General features: G+C 32.5%; 2 protein-coding genes across 5 annotated transcripts in view; one reads left to right on the top strand and one right to left on the bottom strand.

Moving 5' to 3' along the window:
- Positions 1-6,818, top strand: part of Adk2 (Adenosine kinase 2) — a 38,219-nt gene extending 31,401 nt beyond the window's left edge. The window contains exon 8 of the mRNA XM_089098579.1: positions 6,491-6,818. Within this exon, the coding sequence (XP_088954705.1) occupies positions 6,491-6,621 (131 nt within the window). The 3' untranslated portion in view covers positions 6,622-6,818. The remainder of the gene's footprint in view (positions 1-6,490) is intronic.
- Positions 1-23,602, bottom strand: part of LOC148945027 (uncharacterized) — a 60,728-nt gene that overhangs the window by 3,501 nt on the left and 33,625 nt on the right. For 2 of the 4 annotated variants that reach the window (XM_089098575.1, XM_089098574.1), the window contains one exon: positions 16,554-19,836. In XM_089098575.1, coding sequence (XP_088954701.1) covers positions 19,418-19,836 — 419 coding nt within the window. In that variant the 3' untranslated portion in view covers positions 16,554-19,417. Of the gene's footprint in view, positions 1-16,553; positions 19,837-21,573; positions 22,989-23,602 lie in introns of those variants that run through there. The other 2 variants (XM_089098577.1, XM_089098576.1) reach the window with 2 other exon arrangements.

The following is a 23,602-nucleotide window of genomic DNA, read 5'->3' as shown; positions in this document are numbered from 1 at the left end:
AGGCCAACACAGCTACGCACGCTCCTCTTCCATCCTAATCTATTCAAAGCATCCCTCTTAACCATTCTTTTTTGATTGGAATTCTGATTGCAGTTAAGTTGTGATTTAGCTCAGGTATCTGTGTTAAATTGCTCTCGCCTTCGGATGATGATAATGATAATGGTCAAAGTGAAGAAGTCAGCTCTTTTTTTGTTGCTTTCATTCATTTATTTTTCTTCTTATTTTCGATTTTTTTTCTTTCTTCTTTTTATTTATATTGGCTCACTGAGATGGGATGGGGAGTTTTCGGAGATTGGATTATGGATGATGTAAGTATTTTAGATATCCCTGCTGGTAGGCTGGATGAACTGAATAAAAATCCTCTTGATATAAATAAATATTTTCATAGATTTTCGTCGCAAGATCAAGATTTATCAGATTCTTATAATGCACCTAAAAATAAATATTTATATCTTATGATCTTTCACCTTTAAATGTCTAAAGGGCTAAAGGGGTAAATAAGACTTATCTTACTATAGGGGTAAGTAAGACTTATCTCGTAAATTAAGACTTATCGTAAATAAGGTAAGTCGTAGTAAAGTAGATTACTACGCTTAGCCGGATGTTTGAAAAACAGATTTTCGACAGGATGTTATGGTGTATCGACTTCTCTGTTTAAAGATCTAGCTGATGTTCTTTTTCAGACGCTTTGACATGTTTTTAATTCTTGCATAAAAAACAAATAAAAAAAAAATTCTTGCATAATAAAAAATGAAAAGCCAGGTATAAAAAATGCCTGACTTACGACTGACTTGGACAATGTTTTTTATACAACTTTTTTTATGAAACATAAAACTTATTTACTCAGGCAGAAAGGATGAGGCGCATAGGCAATGAGTTGAACTCATGATGAATAAGGAAGCAGCCAAGTCTTGCTAGTTGTTGTAGGTATTAATTATAGAATGCTGTTCGCTCATTTTACGACCAAAAAGTGAAGTGTTAGCCATTGCAGTATGTGCCATTGTAAAACCGACTGATGGAAATAGTAGTGACTCAGACGAGTTTTACTTACAGCTACAGGAAAAAATATATTGGATTCTTGGTAGAAATTAAATAAAAAAAACAAGTTTTTTAAACTGAAAGTAAGGAGCAACATTAAAACTTAAAACGAACAGAAATTATTCCGTATATGAAAGGGGCTGTCCCCTCCTCAATGCCTCGCTCTTTACGCTAAAGTTTTTTATTGTTTTAAAAAAAAGCGTTGTGAGAAAGAGTCAAACTTTAGCGTAAACAGCGAGGCGTTGAGGAGGGGACAGCCCCTTTCATATACGGAATAATTTCTTTTTGTTTTAAATTTTAATGTTGATCCTTACTTTCAGCTTAAAAAACCTGTTTTTTTTATTTAATTTCTGATCGTTTTTTATTTAATGCAGCTTTTATTTTGGCTAACTGTTATTGAATAAGTAAACAAAATTTGCATAAAAATTTTACTGTTCTTTTGCTAAATGGATGTCTTTACAAATTAACTTACGTAACTAACTTCTATATTCGTAAATTTTTCTTCTAGCAAAAAATACTAAGTTGCAGATTTTTGCCGATATGAGCTTGAAACCAATGTAATAAGGTTTTCTGATACGTTGAATCTGACGGTGTTATTTTCATTAGAATTCGTTCACTTGTGGGGGATTTTTCCCCCCTCTTTATAAAACCAAGTAAATTTTCTCAGGCTCGTAGCATTTGATGAGTAATACTAAACTTAATAAAATTTATATATTTAGAATCAACTTTATATACACATTCTTTTGATACATTTATTGACATGAAAATTCCGTTTTTAAAAGTCTCGATTACTATTGAGCCGTATCACTTGTTTTTTTATTGTTTTTTTTATTACGTATATGTCATTACGTATATGAGGGGGTTCTCCCTTAGTCAATACCACGCTCTTTACGTTAAAAGTTAAAAAAATTTTGATTCACAAACCCCTGAATCGCAAAGGCCGTTTAATTAGAATAGATAGCCCTTTTGAAAGCAATAAAAAAAACTGTAGCGTAAAGAGCGAGGTATTGACTTGGGGGAGAACCCCCTCACATACGTTATAATTTATGTTCGTTTTAAGTTCTAATGTTGCTTCTTACTTTCTCAGTTGAAAAAACTTGTTTTTTTATTTAATTTCTGATCGTTTTTTAAATAATGCTTGGAAATCTGGCGCCCCCTTCATAGAAATGTCCCTTACCCAAAGAAACATCCTCCACGGAAAGATTCTCCACAGCAACCCCTCCTCTAGCCCCCCTCCAGAAAAAAATCCTTCCTGAAAATGTATGTATACTTCCCAATAACCAATAAATAATGCTGGCAAGTCCGGCGCCCCCTTCATGGCAATTTCAATTCCCCCATGAAAACTTCCTTCATGGAAAGATCCTCCAACATAACCCCCGACCCATCCTTCCCTCCCACTACCAGAAAAACACCCTCCTGAAAACTTCTGTATACTTCCCAATAACCAATACTATATATTAACATTGGGTAAAGTTCATAACTTTTAGCCCTTTCCTTGGGGACTTCGGGGGATTAAGTTATCCTAAACGACATATTTATCATATTTTCGACCATGCTGAACAAAATGGCTATCTCAAAATTTTGATCGGGTGACTTTGGGAAAAAAATAAGCGTGGGAGGGGGCCTAGTTGCCCTCCATTTTGTTTGGTCACTTAAAAAGGGCACTAGAACTTTTAATTTTCGTTCGAATCAGCCCTCCCATGATATTCTAGGACCACTGGGTCAATACGATTACCCCTGGGAAAAAAAACAAAACAAATAAACTCGCACCCGTGATCTTTCTTCTGCCAAAAAATGCAAAATTCCACATTTTTGTAGATAGGAGCTTGAAACCTCTACAGTACGGTTCTCTGATACGCTGAATATGATGGTCTGATTTTCATTAAGGTTCTATAACTTTTAGGGGGTCTTACCCCCTTTTTTTGAAAATCAGCCAAATTTTCTCAGGTGCGTAACTTTTGATGGGTAGCACTAAACTTGATGAAAGTTTTATATTTGAAATCAGCATTGAAATCTGATTCTTTTGATGTATCTATTCGTATCAAAAAATCGTTTTCTAGAGTTTCGGTTACCATTGAGCCGGGTCGCTCCTTACTTACAGTTCGTTACCACGAACTGTTTGATGAAGTATTATTCTTAGGGGATTTAACACCCAGGTCGGTAGAAATAAGGATGGGCAAACTTGGGTGTAGGAAAAGAGAAACAGTTATTTACAGCTGCCACATTTGAGGTATAACAATCCAGTTGTAACCAATAGTTCGAAAATAACCCATAAATTAACATGGTACTCGCTTGATGGTCTGGAAGACGGCCAGGATTATTTATTGTGTTATTGTAAACCAAAGACCTGTAAACCAGGATCGACCCAAGGTACTAGGATATATAGGAGTGCTTTTATTGCTGTTGAAAATAAAGACAACCGTCTAGTATTGTCTAGGGTTAATCTAAAGCTAGAATTTAGGAAGTGTAATTACCATCCTAAAACTGGAGTCTAAAATGTGGCAATGTAGAAGATGGGCGGAATAATTTTATGAAAATAATTTGTTTAGTAACAAATGTTGGCTTAGGGAGGAATGTCAAATACACAGCTAGTGAAAATGCTTTAAGTTTAGTTGATAAAGTTAAGTTTAAGATTAGATTAGTGTTTCCTTGTGTTTTTTTTTGTTTTGTAGTTTTAGTTTAGTATATAGAGTGAAATACCTTGTTTGGTTTACTCACGAATAAATACTTACTTACTTAGTTGAAAAGAGGAGGAGCGTGTACAAGAAATAATTGAGTGACAAAGCATATGAAAATAAGAAGAGTAGGGAAAGTGGAGAAAGCATTAAAATATGAGTTAGGAAAATGTGAAGTGGAAATCTCGAAGAAATCTGCTGAAGATCTGGAAGATGCAGCCGGAGGGTATTAAATTAAAATATTCTGGGATGTTAATAAACTGAGAAGGAACAGTCAATCGGGACTTCTCCCAGTTACTGAGAGCAGCGGGAAAACAATTAGTAATAAGGAAAGAGTTATTGTAAGACATAGAGGTATAAAGAGATTGAGCATTGTAAGAATGTGCCAAACGGTGATAAAGTTACAGAAAGCGATATAGAAAAGAATGAAAACGTTTATGACACTTTGGAAATGTAGGAAGATTTATTTTTTGAGGAAGAAGTAGAGGCTGTATTAAAAGGATAAAAAAATATTAAGATTAAGGCCCGAAGGAATGATGGTGGGTAAGTTAATTTTTACTTTTAATACGATGATTGAGAAGCTAGAGATAAATTATCGAAGATTGTGAAAATAATTTTTGAGAAAGGAGAAGTACCTCATACCCTTCTCCAAGAAAAATTACCTAGTTTGATGATCAAGGCCGTATTCAGGATTTTTTTTTGGGGGGGGGATTATTATTTTTTGGAGGGGGGCTTTCAAAAAAAAAACTTTAAAAAACTCATCAAAAAATTGTTTTCATTTTGTTACGTTTTTACGAGTTGGACAAGCATTTCAGGGGGGGGGGGTCAGACCCTCTACCCCCCTGGATACGGCCTTGGTGATGATACTTTTTGGACTTAGAGATGTTGTACATGGTTTCAAAAGAAGAACACTGTGGTTTTAGGAAGGGAGAGGATGCGTCGACAAATTTCCACTCTTAGACTAATAATTGAGAAGTAATGGAGTCATCCGACTCTTTTAGGCCTTAGTTTTACTTAATATGAGATAGTGTTTGATTCAGCTGATAGAAGAGTTTTAGCGAAGGTCCAGATAGAAACATTAGAGTGATTAGTGCTCTGTATGAGAATTTAAAATTGCTGCGGCTAAGGTAGGAAATGAGGTTTGTAGCTCGCTTCGTATTGTACCAGATAAGCCCATTAAAGTAATTAGTGCTGTATGCGGGAACAGTATTGCGGCAATTAAGGTAGGAAGTGAGGTTAGTAGCAAGTATGGTGATGAATCAAGAATTAAGCAGGGTTTGTTCTATTCCCGTTTCTATAGGAACACTGCAAGGCTATGGGAGAGCATGGTATCAAATGGGAAAGTAAAACATCAACTTCGATCAAATCTTAGATTTTGCTGTTGGATAATGAGAAGGTCGATCGAGAGTTCTGTTTCAATTACCTAGGTAGTATTATTTGTAAAGATGGTGAATGCAGTGAAGATGTTAAAAGAAGAATAGCCGAGTCCCAGTATGTTTTTTACACAGTTGAAAAAAGATCTAAAGAATAGGAATATAAGTCTGCGAACCAAGATTAGAACATTGAAAACTTCAGTGTTGACAGTGTTCGGTACTGTTCCATTAGCTGTAAGACACGCGAGAAGTGAAGTTTGGTTAATGCCAATGAAATAAAACAAAATATAATGAAAATATAATAGTTTAGAAACAAATTTCGGCTATATATTTGCACATTAAGGGGGTGGGGTGAGGGGTAAAGCAATGGACATATAAAATACGTAACCTAACCAAACCTAGGTACCTTCCCCCCCCCCCACCTAAACCCCCCAAAAAACAGAGTTTAAATATTGTAAATGGAGAGATAAACCACTGTTTGCAATGCTCGGCATGAGTTCTCCATGGAAAGAACCTGTTTGACTAGTTTCTTTTATCATCTTCGCTATATGAAATCAGCGTGTCTTACAGCTAACAGAACAGTACCTAGTGTTCGAGAATGAAACGTCGGTCCTCCGAAAGACGGAGGAGAATTGTTATATGTTTTCCAGAGGAATTGCCAACGGATTCTTTCGGGTACCCGTTTGACTTACCGTATTTCAAACACTGCTCTGAACTAAAAACGTGGTTTTTTCCTGATTTCTATGGCTATAATGAGAGAAAGGTTCAAGTGGCTAGGACACGTTCTGTGGATGAAGGATAACAGATTGCTGAATATCGTCCTTTTCGGCCAACCAGTGAAAAGAAGCTCGTCTGCGAATGGGGTGGTAGGAGGCTGTAAGGAAGGAGTTGTGGTAATTCGAAACTTCTTGAGAGAGTGTGAAGAGGGAGTCTTTAAATAGACTGAGATGGAGGAGGAGCGTGCGGCTTGGTGCTACAGTGAGTTCTAGTAGTAGTTGTATTGCTAGTGTTAGCATTATGATTTATAATTATTACTACATAACATATAATAAAGTACTAACAGCAGAACCTGTCAGATAAGATGCATAAAAATACTCTTTGTGAAGATCAGAAACCTAATGACTGTGTGGGAGAACATTCACCTGGTAAGATGGATTTAGCTACCTTTTGGATAACGCTGTACAATTGTTTTCATAGCTAAAAGTTACGGATATTAGCCAATTATAATGTTAAATTATTTTATTTTACTGTTATTGCAATATTTCTTTGAAATAGCATTTATGAATATCACATATCTTATTTATTATTTTAGTAGCCATAGCTATCTTCTTTTGGAATTAGCAATTTTTTACATAGAACATAAGAAGTTAACTAAACATTATAATCCAAAGTTTATTGTTTAAGGTTTCATATCACAACTCCTTCAAGGAAAACCGTTTGAGTCATGCATTAAATGTGGCATTTGGGCTGCTACCCATATAATTCAGATGTACGGGTGTACCATCCCAGAAAACGTGAAGTATGAAGAGTGGTAATTCAATCTGTATCAACCGATTGTGCCCATGGCCAACTGATTGGTCAATCAGTTGTCCAGTGGTCAATGGTCAACTAATTGGTCAGTCTAATTGTGCCAGTGATCCTTGAAATTAACCATTTTTTGTTGATTTTTTATTTTTTGCTAGTTTTAAAATTCTAATGTTTGACAGTTTTATCAATAAAATGGTGTTTCGCTAAAAAAAATTGTATTGCTTGGAGAGTTAATACTGTAAGTTTTAGTTCAAACACCAGGGAGTGTGGAATGCCTGGTCTGCCCATTTTCTCTTACTTTTGCCTTATCATTACCATTACCCTATGGAGCAGGGAAACATAGGCACTGCTCTGTAGTGTTCAGATCCAGAATAATCTCCGCTAAAACATTGTCAGCGTGAAAAATATATTAATGAAATCAAAACGAATTTTAAAAGTGAAGAAACAAAATTCCCATTATTAGAACAAAGTGAAAATCCCCCCCCCCCAAAAAAAAGACCCTCAACTAGAACATCGAGAATTGCCCACCCCTGTGCACCAACAATGGCCCTCGAGAATCTTCATCCTTTACTGTGTCCTTATTTCATTGTCAAACATATTTTCCTGCTATATACTTGCACAATAGGGGGGGAGGGGTATAAAGTTAATTTCCAAAACAAATGAATGTAATGCTTGGATGGAATTCTGACTCTAAAGAAATGTCTATTTCTTAGCTAGCTCATTAGTGAGTTAATCAGAACATTTACCCAATTGTTATTAATATTATTTAATTGTTATTATTTTCGTTCCAAGACAACGGATAACACAAAATTACAAACAATTTGTATTACTTTCAGTGCAGAATAGGCTACAATCCTAATCCCTTTTATGAATCGTAAGGATTTAAAAGGGTAAATTTATTGTTTTCTGCCATTTGAAGGCTGAAGATAATAATAAAAGGACTTAATAATAATTGAGTTTTTGGGTCAAAAGCATAGACATTGCAGGTCATAGTATGATATCTTCTTCCTTTTCTCTCTCTTTTGTTAGCTTTCACCTGTTAGTGGTACGACCCAGTATAAGCAATTGAAACTAAAGAATTATTAGCCATTCGTAAACTTTGATTTTATTCGCCTCCTTTTAGCCAAACTTGTCCATTCCATATCCTAATGAACAAATTAACACATTTGAATTTGAAACTGAAAATTGGTAAAGAAAAACGAAACGCAACATCTTTACTGATGAAACAACCCTTTGACAAAACCTGTGGTGCACCATTCCCCAAGGTCCCTCCAATAGACTCTGGGATTTTTTTTAAAGCTTGGAACAAACCCACCTCATGGATATCTTTTTTATTGCACTCAGAACATCAAGAATCTCAACTCAATTATAGCACCGGTGAACTCCAGTAACAAGGCATAACAAAGACCCTATTCTGAAAACTGGACCGAAAAAAGAATATTTTGAGGCGTTTACTATTGTAGATGTTCCAAGAAAATACCTTTGACTTTTCCTGAGATATTGGAGACGAGCCCTTTTGATGGCCTGAATGCACTTAAACTATTTCGATTTAGTTCAATAGTAGCTGTAGTAGTAGTAGCTGTTGCAATCAGAATAGTCGTAGTAATAACCGCAAGTATTCACAATCGCAGACCCAAGTAGTCGCAGTCACCAGGAGTTGTAGTCACAGTCACAGTTGCCACACAAGTCCCAGTCTCGAGTAGTCGTAGTTGTAGACGCAATAAGCCGTAGTCACAGTCACGGTCTCAATTAAACGCTGTCGCAAAAAGTTATTATTAGTTGTAGTCGCAGTCGCAAATAGTTACTGTCACGTGTAGCCGCATTTGCAAGTACTTGCTTGCAGCAGTTTCAAGTTAATACCCTTACCCGTCCCTAAGATATTATAGACACACCCTTTTGATAACCTGGATGGACATAGTACCTTTTAAATTCGTTCAATCTTTTCCTAAACACTCCCTGAAATTTCACTTTAATAAACTTGGCCTTTTCGGACGCACCCAGGATCAAGCAAAATCCCCTGCAACATACTCTTAAAGTTTCAACTTAAAATTCTCAGCCTTTTCTAAGATATTATCGATATTCTGTTTGGACAACCAGCATGCACAAGATGTGTGTTTTGATTTCGTTCCGCATTTTGTTCACCCCAACACTTCCTGAAAGTTTCATCTTTTAGACACACAAGATTGAACAAGCTCATCTTTCACAATAACAAACCCCCTGTGTAAAGAATGGGCAATTGGCCCAACTTTTAGCCCTTGTCACAGGGAGTGTGGTGCGGAAGGGGCATGTCGTTCCCTGAGCGTGGTTATTTGACCTTTAGACTAATTGAACACAATGGTTATCTGAAAAGTTTGGTCACATGACCTTGGGGTGAGTGCAGCTAAGAAGGATAAAGAAATGGATTGGTTGCCTTTAATTGACTTCTGGGTCTTAAAAAAGGAACTAAACATTTCAAATTACTATCAAAAGAGCTACCTCCAAAGTGTCTTAAGACCACCTTCCGTATGAAGTAGGTCTGGAAAAATTATAAGCAAATAATATATTGAAGGCTTATGTCTGTATTACAGGAAACACAAGTACGTTGACTATTATTATGGACAACAAGTTTGTAAGACAGGTAAGGAAATAAACATAAGATTTTAATTTACACTCGGGTTCACGCAGCTACGTTTTTTTTTCTTCCTTGAAACGACTCACATACATCTGCTGCAGCAAAAACACAGAAGAGCACGCATTAAATCTTTGATTTTATCCTCTAAAACGCGTATGGGAAAAACTAAAAATACGGAACTGGTAGAAAGTCGTTTTTTGCCAATATATTTTTTAGTGGGCCAGCCGAGATATTTCCGCACAGCTGTGAAACTCTTCAACACAGACCATGAGAGAGGAGCTTGTAGATACACCGAAATATTATTTTGCTTGAAAACGCAACTGATGGACTCTATGTTTTATTTTAGTAAAGGTTAGCTTTGAATAGCCAGTCTAGCTACTTCGTATTTATTCCATCGATTACTAGATAGCAGCTATCTACGATTGCTACTCATTGTAACTAGATCCTTCTCAAAATTGAGGGTCTTTAACACAAGTAATAGAAACAAACCATAACCCTGGGGACACGAGAGGTGATTTGAGTCGCCGTTTGAGATTTTTCGTACTTTAAAGTTTGCCTAACCCGGGAAATTACTGTAGTTTCTAGTCACTCAGAAAAGGTTTTCTGGGCTGTTTAAGGCCACTTTACGGTCGAATCAGTATTTTTTTGTGCGTGTACACTGGGGCTTCTTCCCCCCCCCCCACCAAAAAAAAAATCAAAATACGCATTTACGGTATTTTTTTTCGCGTGGGGGGAGGGGTGGTGGTCCATCCTTATTGTTTACTACCAGAGTAGTCTTGCACCAGAAATTGTGGATGGAAGTTCAAGCCATACAATTTTTTAGCTGTTTATATTTTTGTGGCCCATGCAAACGAGAAAATTTTTATTTTTTCTTGTACATTGGGGTTCTGTCGATCCATGCCAATCATTAGACACTATTAGTTCCTATTTGAACCCCATTTTAAGCCAGCACAGATAGATAATTTTTTAAGCCTTTTTGTCAAACCAATTAGAGCTCAAATTTCTTAAGTAAATTTCTGGGCCCACCTCCCCCCTATGAAACAAAATTTGACGCCCCTTTACCCATTAAACCAACACGACAGTTGGAAGCTGATCAATTTTTTTTGTCCAATTGGAGCAAAAATGAGTTGATACGAGGCATCGCAGTTTCGATACGCAAGGAAGATATTTTTCCACATATCATTTTTTCAAGCAATTCGAAAATAATATTTTTGGTCCTTTTCCAACTTGATTTATGGGCAAACCAATTTGTAGTTATTTCCTGTCAACGGGGACTTGTGCTTGTCCCAAGGATATATAGTTTACTAGAATCACGATTCTATGGATATTTTTCTTTAAACATTGACAAGTAAAAAGCTGCATCCAGTTCGATTCAAATTATCAAGAGCCAGATAGCCTTATTTTGTCTTGGAAGCTTCTTTTGATGCCACACAACTAAACTAGTAATTAATGCTTATTAATTTTAAAGTATAGACAAACAAATCTATGAAAAAAAGAAGAAAAATGAACAAACACAGTAACAATAATAAATTGAACTGTATAGTTTTTTGTCAGCATTCAAGTTTTCGATCAGTTCAAAAAAAAAAAACGAGCAAAAGAATTCCTCAAGGTGAAAAAAAACAATTAATGAATTAAAACAAATAAACCATTTAGTAGAGTAGACGGGTAGCGAATTTTCATGCGACCCTTAAGGTTAGGTTGGCAGTGCTGTTGCCACCCTTTTGCCACGGTGAGGCCAACAAGCTGGATTTTTTATGAAGAAGCTAGAAGACATATCCAATATACAAAGCGACCTTGTAGCAAAAATATTTTAATCAGATAAAATTATAACAATTAAATACAATAAGACAATGCTAGAAACAACAATACTCAATATCCTGTAAATTAGTCGAATACAAAAGATAGAAATTGAAATACAAAATCGTGGATATATTTTTAGATACATTCTTGCAATGAATAATCTAAAAAAGGCTCCCTTGTAAGCACACAAAGCAATCTTACACTTCAAACGCAATTATGATTAAAAAAAAGCCGATGGCACAATCAAAGAAAAGGTACAGTTAAAACAGATCAGAAGAAACGATGGTTGAGGGCTAAGAAAGCTTCAAAACCAGTGAACTATACGAGGGGTTTTCTAGCTGGGCGGATTTGATTGTAAACCTTCCATGTTCTTTAGTAATATCAGATATTTGGATTCAATTTTTTGAATCCAGCTACAAAACGGTTTGAATTTGAATACTTGCATTTAATTACACAATTTAATGCACTTCAAATTTTTCTTTGTCGTGCAGAATTTCAAGGAATGCTTTCCTAGCCTAAAATTCAGACGCAAGATTAATATATAAAATATAAAAAATATATTATATTATGAAGAATATATTAACATCAGGTTAAATTAGATTAATATTAGAACAATATTATATATTATAAAATATTAATAATATATAACCACGCTTAATTTAAACACACAAAATTAAGTATATTAATTTTAATTAACCATCAGCATTAGGTCAAATATATTTCAAAAATGAAAAAAAGATTACACTTTTCAATATTTCAATAAAGGTGAGTTTCGCTCATTTTTTCTCTAGCAATAACTTTCCACGTTCTTTAGTAATATCAGATACTTGGATTCAATTTCTTGAATCCAGCTACAAAACGGTTTGAATTTGAATACTTTCATTTAATTGCACAATTTAATGCACTTTAAATTTTTCTTAAAAAGGCACAGCCTTGAATTCATTAGCTGCTGCATCAACTAAGAGTACTGAGGTACCTTAGTATATTATACAGTCAAATATGTATTCTTATAAATATTTACTTAAGCAGGTGATATTAATCTTATATGCTTGAGAATTGCCTCATTTTTGTGACTTTTGTAGCTAGATTTCAACTATCTACTTCATCTTGCAGAGTTTTTGTTCATTACTGTCAAAACATTCTCACTAAGATGGTGATATACTTTAAAATAAAACACACCTTTGGATTTTTATTTGATGGAAAAGAAATTAGTCAAGATTTACTTAATATTTACCATTGTAAGTTGCATTACTACTTTTGAATGATGATAACAAAATCGTTAAAGAAAATAAACCAAAAATTATATTACAAAGCGCTCCAACTTTTTGAAATTTTAACATAGATCTGTTATCATCTATTGTTATACTTTCTATAGCCTTTTTATTTTTTTTAATCTTTTTTCTTTAGTATTTTTATTATCTTCATTTTTAACACAGATCTGTTTTCATCGATTAATATAATTTTTATTCTTTTCATCTTTTTTCTTTAGTATTTTTATTTTCATCATTTTTAACACAGATCTGTTTTCATCGATTGATATACTTTCTATAGCCTTTTTATTATTTTCATCTTTTTCCTTTGGTATTTTTATTTTCTTCATTTGTAACGCAGATCTGTTTTCATCGATTGTTATACTTTCCATAGCGTTTTTATTCTTTTCATCTTTTTTCTTTAGTATTTTTATTTTCTTCATTTTTAACAAAGATCTGTTTTCATCGATTGATATACTTTCTATAGCCTTTTTATTCTTTTCATCTTTTTCCTTTTGTATTTTTACTTTCTTCTTTTGTAACGCAGATTTGTTTTCATCGATTCTTATACTTTCCATAGCGCTTTTATTATTTTCATCTTTTTTCTTTAGTATTTTTATTTTCTTCATTTTTAACACAGATCTGTTTTCATCGATTGTTATACTTTCTATAGAGTTTTTATTCTTTTCATCTTTTTTCTTTAGTATTTTTATTTTCTTCATTTTTAACACAGATCTGTTTTCATCGATTGATATACTTTCTATAGCCTTTTTATTCTTTTCATCTTTTTCCTTTTGTATTTTTATTTTCTTAATTTGTAAATCAGATCTTTTTTCATCAATTTTTATACTTTCCATAGCGTTTTTATTCTTTCATATTTTTTCCTTAGTATTTTTATTTTCTTCATTTTTAACACAGATCTGTTTTCATCGATTGTTATACTTTCCATAGCGTTTTTATTCTTTTCATCTTTTTTCTTTAGTATTTTTATTTTCTTTATTTTTAACACAGATCAGTTTTCATTGATTGTTATACTTTCTATAGCCTTTTATTATTTTCATATTTTTTATTTAGTATTTTTATTTTCTTCATTTTTAACACAGATCAGTTTTCATCGATTGATATACTTTCTATAGCCTTTTCATTATTTTCATCTTTTTTCTGTAGTATTTTTATTTTCTTTATTTTTAACACAGATTTGTTCTCATCGATTGATGTACTTCCTATATCCTTATTATTATTTTCATCTTTTTTCTTTTGTATATTTATTTTCGTCATTTGTAACTCGGATATGTTTTCGTAAATTTTTATACTTTACATTCTTTATACTTTTTATTCATTTCATATTTTTTAATTAGTATTTTTACTTTATTAATTTTTAACAAAGATATTTTTTAATTGATTGTTATACTTTCTATAGCCTTTTTATTCTTTTCATCTGTTTTCTTTAGTATTTTTATTTTCTTTATTTTTAACACAGATCTGTTTTCATCGATTGATATACTTTCTATAGCCTTATTATTCTTTTCATCTTTTTCCTTTTGTATTTTTATTTTCTTCATTTGTAACGTAGATCTGTTTTCATCGATTGTTATACTTTCCATAGCGTTTTTATTCTTTTCATATTTTTCCTTTTGTATTTTTACTTTCTTCTTTTGTAAAGCAGATTTGTTTTCATCGATTCTTATACTTTCCATAGCGCTTTTATACTTTTCATCTTTTTTATTCAGTATTTTTATTTTCTTCATTTTTAAAACAGGTCAATTTTCATCGATTGTTATAATTTTCATAGCCTTTTTATACATTTCATCTTTTTTCTTTAGTATTTTTACTTTCTTTATTTTCGACACAGATCTGTTCTCATTGATTGATATACTTTTTATAGCCTTTTTATTCTTTTCATCTTTTTTCTTGAGTATTTTTATTTTATTCATTTTCAACACAGATCTGTTCTCATCGATTGTTATACTTTCTATAGCCTTTTTATTCTTTTCATATTTTTCATCTTGTATTTTTATTTTATTCATTTGTAACTCAGATCTGTTTTCATCGATTGGTATACTTTCCATAGCGTTTTTATTCTTTCATATTTTTTCCTTAGTATTTTTATTTTCTTCATTTTTAACACAGATCTGTTTTCATCGATTGTTATACTTTCCATAGCGTTTTTATTCTTTTCATCTTTTTCCTTTAGTATTTTTATTTTCTTTATTTTTAACACAGATCAGTTTTCATTGATTGTTATACTTTCTATAGCCTTTTATTCTTTTCATCTTTTTTCTTTAGTATTTTTATTTTCTTTATTTTTAACACAGATCTGTTTTCATCGATTGATGTACTTTCTATAGCCTTTTTATTCTTTTCGTCTTTTTCCTTTTGTATTTTTATTTTCGTCATTTGTAACGCATATCTGTTTTCGTCGATTGTTATACTTTCCATTCTTTAGCCTTTTTATTCTTTTCATATTTTTTAATTAGTATTTTTACTTTCTTCATTTTTAACACAGATCTGTTTTCATTGATTGTTATACTTTCTATAGCCTTTTTATTCTTTTCATCTGTTTTCTTGAGTAGTTTTATTTTCTTTATTTTTAACACAGATCTGTTCTCATCGATTGATATTTTTTCTATAGCCTTTTTATTCTTTTCATCTTTTTCCTCTCGTATTTTTACTTTCTTCATTTGTAACGCAGATCTGTTTTCATCGATTCATATTTTTTCCTTAGTATTTTTATTTTCTTCATTTTTAACACAGATTTGTTTTCGTTGATTGTTATACTTTCCATATCGTTTTTATTCTTTTCATCTTTTTTCTTTATTATTTTTATTTTCTTCATTTTTAACACAGATCAGTTTTCATTGATTGTTATACTTTCTATAGCCTTTTTATTCATTTCATCTGTTTTCTTGTGTATTTTTATTTTCTTCATTTTCTTCAGATCTGTTTTCATTGATTGTTATACTTTCTATAGCGTTTTTATTCTTTTCATCTTTTTTCTTGAGTATTTTTATTTTCTTTATTTTTAACACAGATCTGTTTTCATCGATTGATATACTTCCTATAGCCTTATTATTCTTTTCATCTTTTTACTTTTGTATTTTCATTTTCTTCATTTGTAACGTATATCTGTTTTCATCGATTGTTATACTTTCAATAGCGTTTTTATTCTTTTCATATTTTTCTTTTGTATTTTTATTTTCTTAATTTTTAACGCAGATTTGTTTTCATCGATTCTTATACTTTCCATAGCGCTCTTTTCATATTTTTTCCTTAGTATTTTTACTTTCTTCATTTTTAACACAGATCTTTTTTCATTGATTGTTATACTTTCTATAGCCTTTTTATTCTTTTCATCTTTTTTCTTGAGTATTTTTATTTTCTTTATTTTCTTCAGATCTGTTTTCATCGATTGATATACTTTCTATAGCCTTTTTATTCTTTTCATCTTTTTCCTTTTGTATTTTTATTTTCTTCATTTGTAACGCGTATCTGTCGTCGATTGTTATACTTTCCATATCGTTTTTATTCTTTTCATATTTTTTCCTTAGTATTTTTATTTTCTTCATTTTTTTGGGGGATATTAAAAATGTAGACGTCTATCCGACCGCTGCCTTGTTTTCCTGGGTAATTTTTTGGATGCTTTGAAATAATGATGATAATTCTTTCGACAATGCAGAGTTTTCAGTTTTTGTTCAAATTGCCTATTCAAGAAAATTTTGTATTGCAAGCTAAACATTTGCATATTTCTGTTCTTGTGTTTATACAAATGCGTGGGGCTATTAAATAAAAATTAAGCTTTACCAGCCCAGGAAACAAGAAAAATACATTCAATGATGCATAGCCAACACTCGGATTTAAATCTGAGAATCTTATACGGTACGGCTCTTCACTAAATCTGAATCGCTCTTGATAGAATTTATGAAAAAAAAACTTTCCCGAAAAGAAGTTTTTCAAAGAAAAGTATAGGCCATATTACATTTAAGGTCAGAAGAAATAGAAACAAACAATAACTCAAACTCAAAATGACCAGAAAATACTATTAAAGAATAAATGAGACCCAAAACGAACAGAAATATAATCTTAAAACGAGTGAAACTTAAATTCAATATACAAATCAAGCTTGAACCAAACAAAAATCACTACAAAAGAGTTTGCGTATTGCTTCCTTCTCTCACTGTAAAAGTCTAAAAGCTACTGCGTCATATCGTTAACATATATACATATATATATATATATATATTTTTTTTTTTTGGGGGGGGGGGGGTAGGGTCATGAAGGAAGGATCAGTTCCTATAATTTTTGGAATAAAATATCGGTAATAATTTTTTCCTGGGAGGGGAGGGTTCGAGCCATGGAGGGAGGGCCAGTGGTCAGCTCCCGTGAACTTTAGAATAAATTATCTTTATCATTTTTGGGGGGGAACGGAGGTAGGGCATCGGGTAATGGAAGGAGGGCCAAAGGTCAGCTGCCATGATTTCTGAAATGAAATACCGTTTTTTGGGGAGGGGGGAGGTCAGGCCATGGTGAGAGGGCCAAGGGTCGGCTTCCATGATTTTTGAATAAAATATCGTTGATAAGTTGTTTTGTGGAGGGGGAGGTTTGGCCATGATGGGAGGGTTTGGGGTCAGCTACCCTATTTTTACTATAAAATATAAGTTTTTTGGGGGGAGCGGGGGCTGGGCCATGGAGACAGGACCAGGGGTGAGCTCCCATGATTTATTATTGATAACTGTTTGTCAGCACTATTTACTTTTGTGTTTAAACTTGCTAAGTTCAATATAATTGGCAAGTTATCTTTCCTTTCTGTCTTTTAATATTTTTTCTCATTTCCCAAGTCCTCTCAATCTTTTTTCTATGTCGTTGTTTGAAAACCATTAAACTTTCGTTCACATAGCTAAATTAATTTCTTAAAAATATTGAAAAAAAGTGGTCTCCAAAATTCGATTATTTGCCCAGTAGCTTAAAAGCTTGGAAATACTATATTAGTATTATTATTATTTTTTATCGCTTAGCTTTTTTCATGAATAATTTTTCTTAAGCGTCATATAATCATTTTTAATCCCATATAAGTGTCACTTCTAGGGTTTCTCTTTTTTATACCAGATGTCCGAGATTTAACAACAGGAATGGAATATGAAAAAAATATATGATGAATAAAAAGCAGGTAATACCTGCTTTTAGGCAGGTATTACCTGCTTAGTCCTGCTAAAAAGCAGGACTATCATATCTTCCTCCTTCTTGAAAAAAACGAAACATGCTTAAGTTTAATTTGGGCTTGGCAAGGTACCTTCTTTCATTGGCGTGCCTTATCGTTAATTTTTTTTTTTGGGGGGGGAGGGGTACATCCTTTGATTTTTGGAATAAAATATCGTTAATAAGATGTTTTTTGGTGGGGGGACATAGAGGGAGGGCCATGGGCCAGCGCCCATGACTTTTGGAAAATTTTTGTTTTCCTGGGTAATTTTTTGGACTCTTGAAATAATGATAATAATCTTTAGACACTGCAGAGTCTTCAGTTTCTGTTCAAATTGCCTATTCAAGAAAATATTGTATTACAAGAAATAAAATTTAGAATATGGACATTTATTAAAGATGTGGTCATCTACGCCTAGAGCTGTCATTAAAATAGTGTACTAGAAATGGGATTCCGAAGCTGTCTAAAGCCTATCTCTCTTTTGGCCCTGAGTGAATTAAAAAAAAACGCAAAAAGATGCGTTTTTCTAAGTTTTTTGTAACACCCCCCCCCTCAGAAATCCTGGATACACCCTTGCCAATGTCTGTCAAAGTTGATTTAAAACATAACATTTGAACTTCAAAGTCCAAAATTCTAGTAATAAATTTTGCATGGTTTTTTCTTCAGTTTCACGACTTAGTCATGTCCAGTCAATGCTTAAAAAATAAAGCAAAATAATTGGAAAATAACAAAGCTCCTGGTGCTGATAATGAGTTGCTGGTGATGTTGAGGTGCTGAAAATGAGTTTTTTTTAATATGGCGAAGTTAAATATCGAAAACATGGCGGTTGCGAAGTTAGAGATAAATTATTGAAGATTATAAATATAAATTTTGAAAAAGGGAAAGTACCTAGCTATTTTAGGAAAACTTTAGTTAAATTTGGTTCAATAAGAAACGTGGAAAGAGTGAGTGTGGTAATTAAAGAGGCGTTAGTTTGGTTTCCGGAAGACGCAAATCGCTTAGCATGATGATACTTTGTAGACTTAGAGACGCTGCAGATAAAGTTTTAAAAGAAGAACAGTGTGGTTTTAGAAAGGGGAGAGGATGCGTTGATTAAATTTTTATTCTTTGATTAATAATTGATTAGTGTCTTTGAGTCATCGAACCCCTTTAGGCCCAGATGAAGATAGTCGCCAATTGGGTATTATTTTTTTTTTTTTATTCTTTTCATTTTTTTGTGATATTAAAGATAAGGACAGCTTTCCGAGCTTTGCCCTGTTTTCCTGGGTAAATTTTTGGATGCTTCCAAATAATAATAATAATTCTTTCGACACTGCAGAATCTTCAGTTTTTGTTCAAATTGCTTATTCAAGAAAATATTGTATTGCAAACTAAACATTTAGATATTTTTATAATTATGAAACATTTCTTTTTCTAATGAATAAGTTTTCACAAACAAGAGTTGCTACGGAGATGAGTTCAAGTTTACCCCTATAAATCTGATCCACCATAGCCAGCATTTGTTCGCAGTGGGAGTCAGTCACATAATATGTTACCTGGTCTTGATTTATATTTCAATAGGAGGTTCAAAGGTCTTTTTATACCTCTCCTTGGCCATGACCCAAGATTACTTATGTTAGTCCAAATAAATAGATTGCCTATTAGAAACAGACTATAAAGAAGGATGAATATAGGAGATAGTTGGAAAACGTAGGAGAAGATATTAGAGAGAGAAAGAGAGAGTGATAGAAAGACAGCGAAAAAGAGAGAAAGAAAGACAAATATGAAAAAACAAAAATGTCTTTTTTTTTACTTTTCTAAAATGGGGGTTCAAAGGACTTCATATATATCTCCTTGGCCATGCCCCTAGATTATAAAAATTTAAAAGCTGTTTATGTAAATTACTATTCTGTAAGAGGTTGTTATTATAAATTATAATCTACCATGATTTTTCTATATTCCCATGATTGTCACATATGGATTGATATGTGACGGTTCAGACTGGAAACATCTGAAAATTCTCTCTCGCATACATCACATTTATACGGTTTTTCACCTGTATGCAATATTTGATGTCTATTCAAATTAATCAGCTGAGAAAAGCTCTTCTGACATACATTACATTTAAACGGTTTCTCACCTGTATGCACTCTTTGGTGAAGATTCAAACTGCTTGATTGAGTAAAACACTTTTTGCACAAATCACATTTAAACGGTTTTTTTCTAGTATGAATTCTTTGATGTTTTTCCAATGCTGAATGGAATGGAAATTTTTTATCGCATATACTGCATTGATAGTCTTTTCTGTACTTTTTTCTAAGCAAGCCAATATTAGAATTTGAAGCTTCCGTAAGTGCATTGGTATTACTTGATGAAGTATCTGCAACTCCTACAATAAAATAGAATAAAAGAGATGAAAAAAAAATCTAACGATATAATAAGACATTTTCAATAAGATATACTAAAGAGATGATGCTCACAAAAAAAAACTCACTAAACATTTAAAAATAGGAACATCTAATTTGTATCTTCATTTTGCGTTTCAAACAATTCCCCTGTTCAGAAAAAGAAAAGAAGAAACACTTATGTCTGCAATAAAGAAAAACGAGCAAAAATGGGTTTTTTATAGGCCAAATTAAAATATTGAAAAAAACAAAGCAAATATTTCGAGAGGACAATCGCCTCTCTTCTTCAGCGCGAAACGAAATAATGTATCCAAGGAAAGTGCCGAAAAAAAAATGCGGAAAGTCAATGTGAAAAGAACCAAAAAACCAAAGAAAAAATCAAAAACTTAAAAGATGAATAAAATTCAATAAAATAAAGATTCGCTTTGTTTTTTCAGTATTTTCATTTGGCCTATAAAAACCCCATTTTTGCTTGTTTTTCTTTCTTTATGTGATGTCAAGCCAATGTGATTTAAGAAATTATCTATGTCTGCAATTAATTAAACTAGGTTAAAGATGGGTTTAATGATCTACGAGTCTGTCTTTCTTTGTTGATAATTAGAGCAAAACAACAAGGGACAAGTTTATTTGAGCCAATAAAGAATCACTTTATGCATACTACCACTACAAGTAGTAGTATAGCTACTGGTTTGAAGGGGATGTATCAAAATACAATATGTGCATGCAGGTTATCAACAGAGTTTAAATCAAGTTGAATCAGGGCATGAAGAGGATACGTTGTACAGGCAAAAAAAGGCAGAATACCATTGCTGCTTAGTAATGCAACTACTGCTATTACTAATACTACCCATATTGCTCTTACTATTACTTGCACTAGGGTATACGGTAAATTCTATACTCACGCAATAGTGTATAAAATAGAAATTTTCATGGGGAGTTTATGCTGTTTTAAAGCTAAATCAAAAGGCCCTATGTTTATGCCGGTTGAAAATTACTTTGTAATATATCAAGAACAACTGAGGGTATTAAGTTGAAGCTTTTAGGCTACTACTATTACTTCTTCTGCTCATACAATTGAACCAAATCAAATAGTCTTGGTGCATCCAGGTAGTCAAAATAGCATAGAGTCTTATCTTTCACGAAAACTTGAGGATGTGTAAAACTAAATTGAACAATACTATTTGTTTCCAAATTTTCAAAAGAACGTATGTTATTCTAAATTGTTGAACATTTTCTGCAAAATATAGACAGTACACCAAACTATAGATATTTATAGAAAAGAACAAAACGATTTAAAACATTCCTTTCTTTTACAGTGAAAAGGATTATGTTAATAAAAAATGAACATAAATTAATTAAAAACTTTGGAAAAAAATCAAAGAAAAGTAAAGAGATGCATAAAACCAAAAATGAGCAGAAATTAAGTCTGTCTTTCTTTGCTGATAATTTGAGCAAAAAAAAAAAAAAAAAAAAAAAAAAAAAAAAGACCCAGCCCCCCCTCTTTCCTACATAATTGTTTTAAAATAAGCTAGTAATAACTCTGAAATTCCTTTATTACGTTTTTTTTACACCATAATTAACTTTTAGAACAATTATTTCATTAAAGGAGATGTTTCATATAAGGTGTACACAAGCTCCCTGGGACCCAAAACAGATCGAAGAAAATAATGTGTTTTTGAGAATAATAACAAAATTATCAATGCATGTCATCGTTCACCAATCAATTGTTAGAACTTGAATATGTTACATATAGAAACAATAATCGATCGGCAGTCGGAAAAATGTGAATTTTAAGGCTCGTAAGTCGTTGGAAGCAGCTGGAACTTGATTATGCTATATACTGAAATAATAACCGATCAGCAGTAAGAACACATGATTTTATAAGCTCATAACAGTTGGAAACGATTGGCATTTGATTATATACCATCATGTATATATAATAACATCACTCCTATGTACCCTGTGATCTTGCATCGATTCTGCCAGTCTTCGGCTTAAAATGATAGTATTAATAGGGTAAGCCGTCTTACCATCATGGGAATATCGTTTTAATTTATGGGCCATTTAATGGCCAAATACTCTGGATGAATTGGCAGGTGATATTATTCCCATTCATAATACCCTTTCAATTAAGTATTTGAAACCACTTTAAGGCATAGATGTTTAAGATGGGGGGGATGCTTAGAGGGGTTAGACTATAAATTTACTTCTGAAAGTTGCGTTCACCTGGAAAAACAAATTTCCAAACTCATAAGAATTAAGTTCTTTAAAGGAGATAAGGTAGGACATCCATAGTCCTTAATTTGGGATCATGATCCATTCTAAAAAGTTTCCTGAAACATTCTGGAAACACAGGCGCCATCTGATATAGTGAGAAACTTCTCTTCTACACATTTACCTTAATATTTACACCCACTAAGTGCTGTTTGAAATTATTTGTTTCCTAAAGATAGAAACCATAGTGCAGCAAAAAGACATGTTTCAATAACCCTGAGCTTCGGACGATGATCATCTCAATCAAACCATATCCCATACTTATTTAAGATTAAATTTCATCTTTAAATTAATCCTAGATAACTAGATGGTTATCTTTATTCTTAACATCGACAGCAACACTCCTATATAATTCGGACAAAAAAGAAAGAAATTAAAGTACAAAATAAGAATCATGTCTACATTCGAGCAGTAAATTGCACCTTTTATTTGCATAAGCTTTATTTCTTGATTAAGCATCTTCTGTCTACGAAAATCACTATTCTGTAACAAGTTTTTATCGTAAACTACAAGCTAGTAGGCTTTTTCCATGGATGGATTGTGAGATGATAGTTCAGGTTCGACTTAAATGAAAATTCTCTCTCGCATCGATCACATTTATATGGTTTCTCACCAGTATGCAATATTTGATGTGTTTTTAAATAGTCCGCTCGAGAAAAACCCTTCTGACACACATCACATTTAAACGGTTTTTTTCCTGTATGAATTCTTTGATGTCTTTCCAACTGTGAACGGGTGGGAAATTTTTTATAGCATATATTGCACTCAAACTCTTTTCTGCACTTTTTCCTATGCAAGCCAATTTTAGAATTTGGAGCTTCCATAAGGACATTGGTATTACTTGATGAAGTATCTGCAATTCCTATAATAAAATAAATAAAAAGGATGGAAACAATCTAAGACGCTATAATAAGACTTTCTCAATTGTATAACCTAAAGCAATAATGCCCACATAAAATTCAACAAAAAAATCACAAGAAAATCAGACAAATTAAGAAAAAAATAATAATAGCAAAACAAGAGGCTTGAAAAATTCAAGTCTATTTCTATAAGCATTATAAAAATAATAGGCTACTCTTTAATTTTTTACTCTAGATTTTGCGATTCAAATAGTAAAAATATCCCTCTTTTAAGAAAAAGAAAAGAAGAAAAACTTGTGCTTGAAATTAAATAAACTTTAGGCTAAAGGTGGGTCTAATGACGTAGGGTTTGTATTTCTTTGCTGATAATTTTGAGCAAAACAACCAGGGACAAATAAGAAAAAAGATCTGGAAAATAAAACCTCCTTTCTTACAAAATTATATTTAAAAAGAGCTAGTACTAACCTGAAATTCCTTCATTATTATTTTTTTTACATCGTAATAAGCTTCGAGATAACCTTTTAGACCGTTTTTGTGGCCAGAATATTGCAACAAGTCAGTTTTAAGAAAAACAAACAACAAAAAACTATGCATCCTATTTTAAGGCCGGGCCCCA

This window comes from Artemia sp. Qi Xiang Cuo, chromosome 13 (genome assembly GCF_049724085.1).
Source record: "Artemia sp. Qi Xiang Cuo chromosome 13, ASM4972408v1, whole genome shotgun sequence".
Taxonomy (NCBI): Eukaryota; Metazoa; Arthropoda; class Branchiopoda; order Anostraca; family Artemiidae; genus Artemia; species Artemia sp. Qi Xiang Cuo.
Note: the sequence above shows the minus strand (reverse complement) of the source record. Positions and strands in the feature narration are given on the sequence as shown.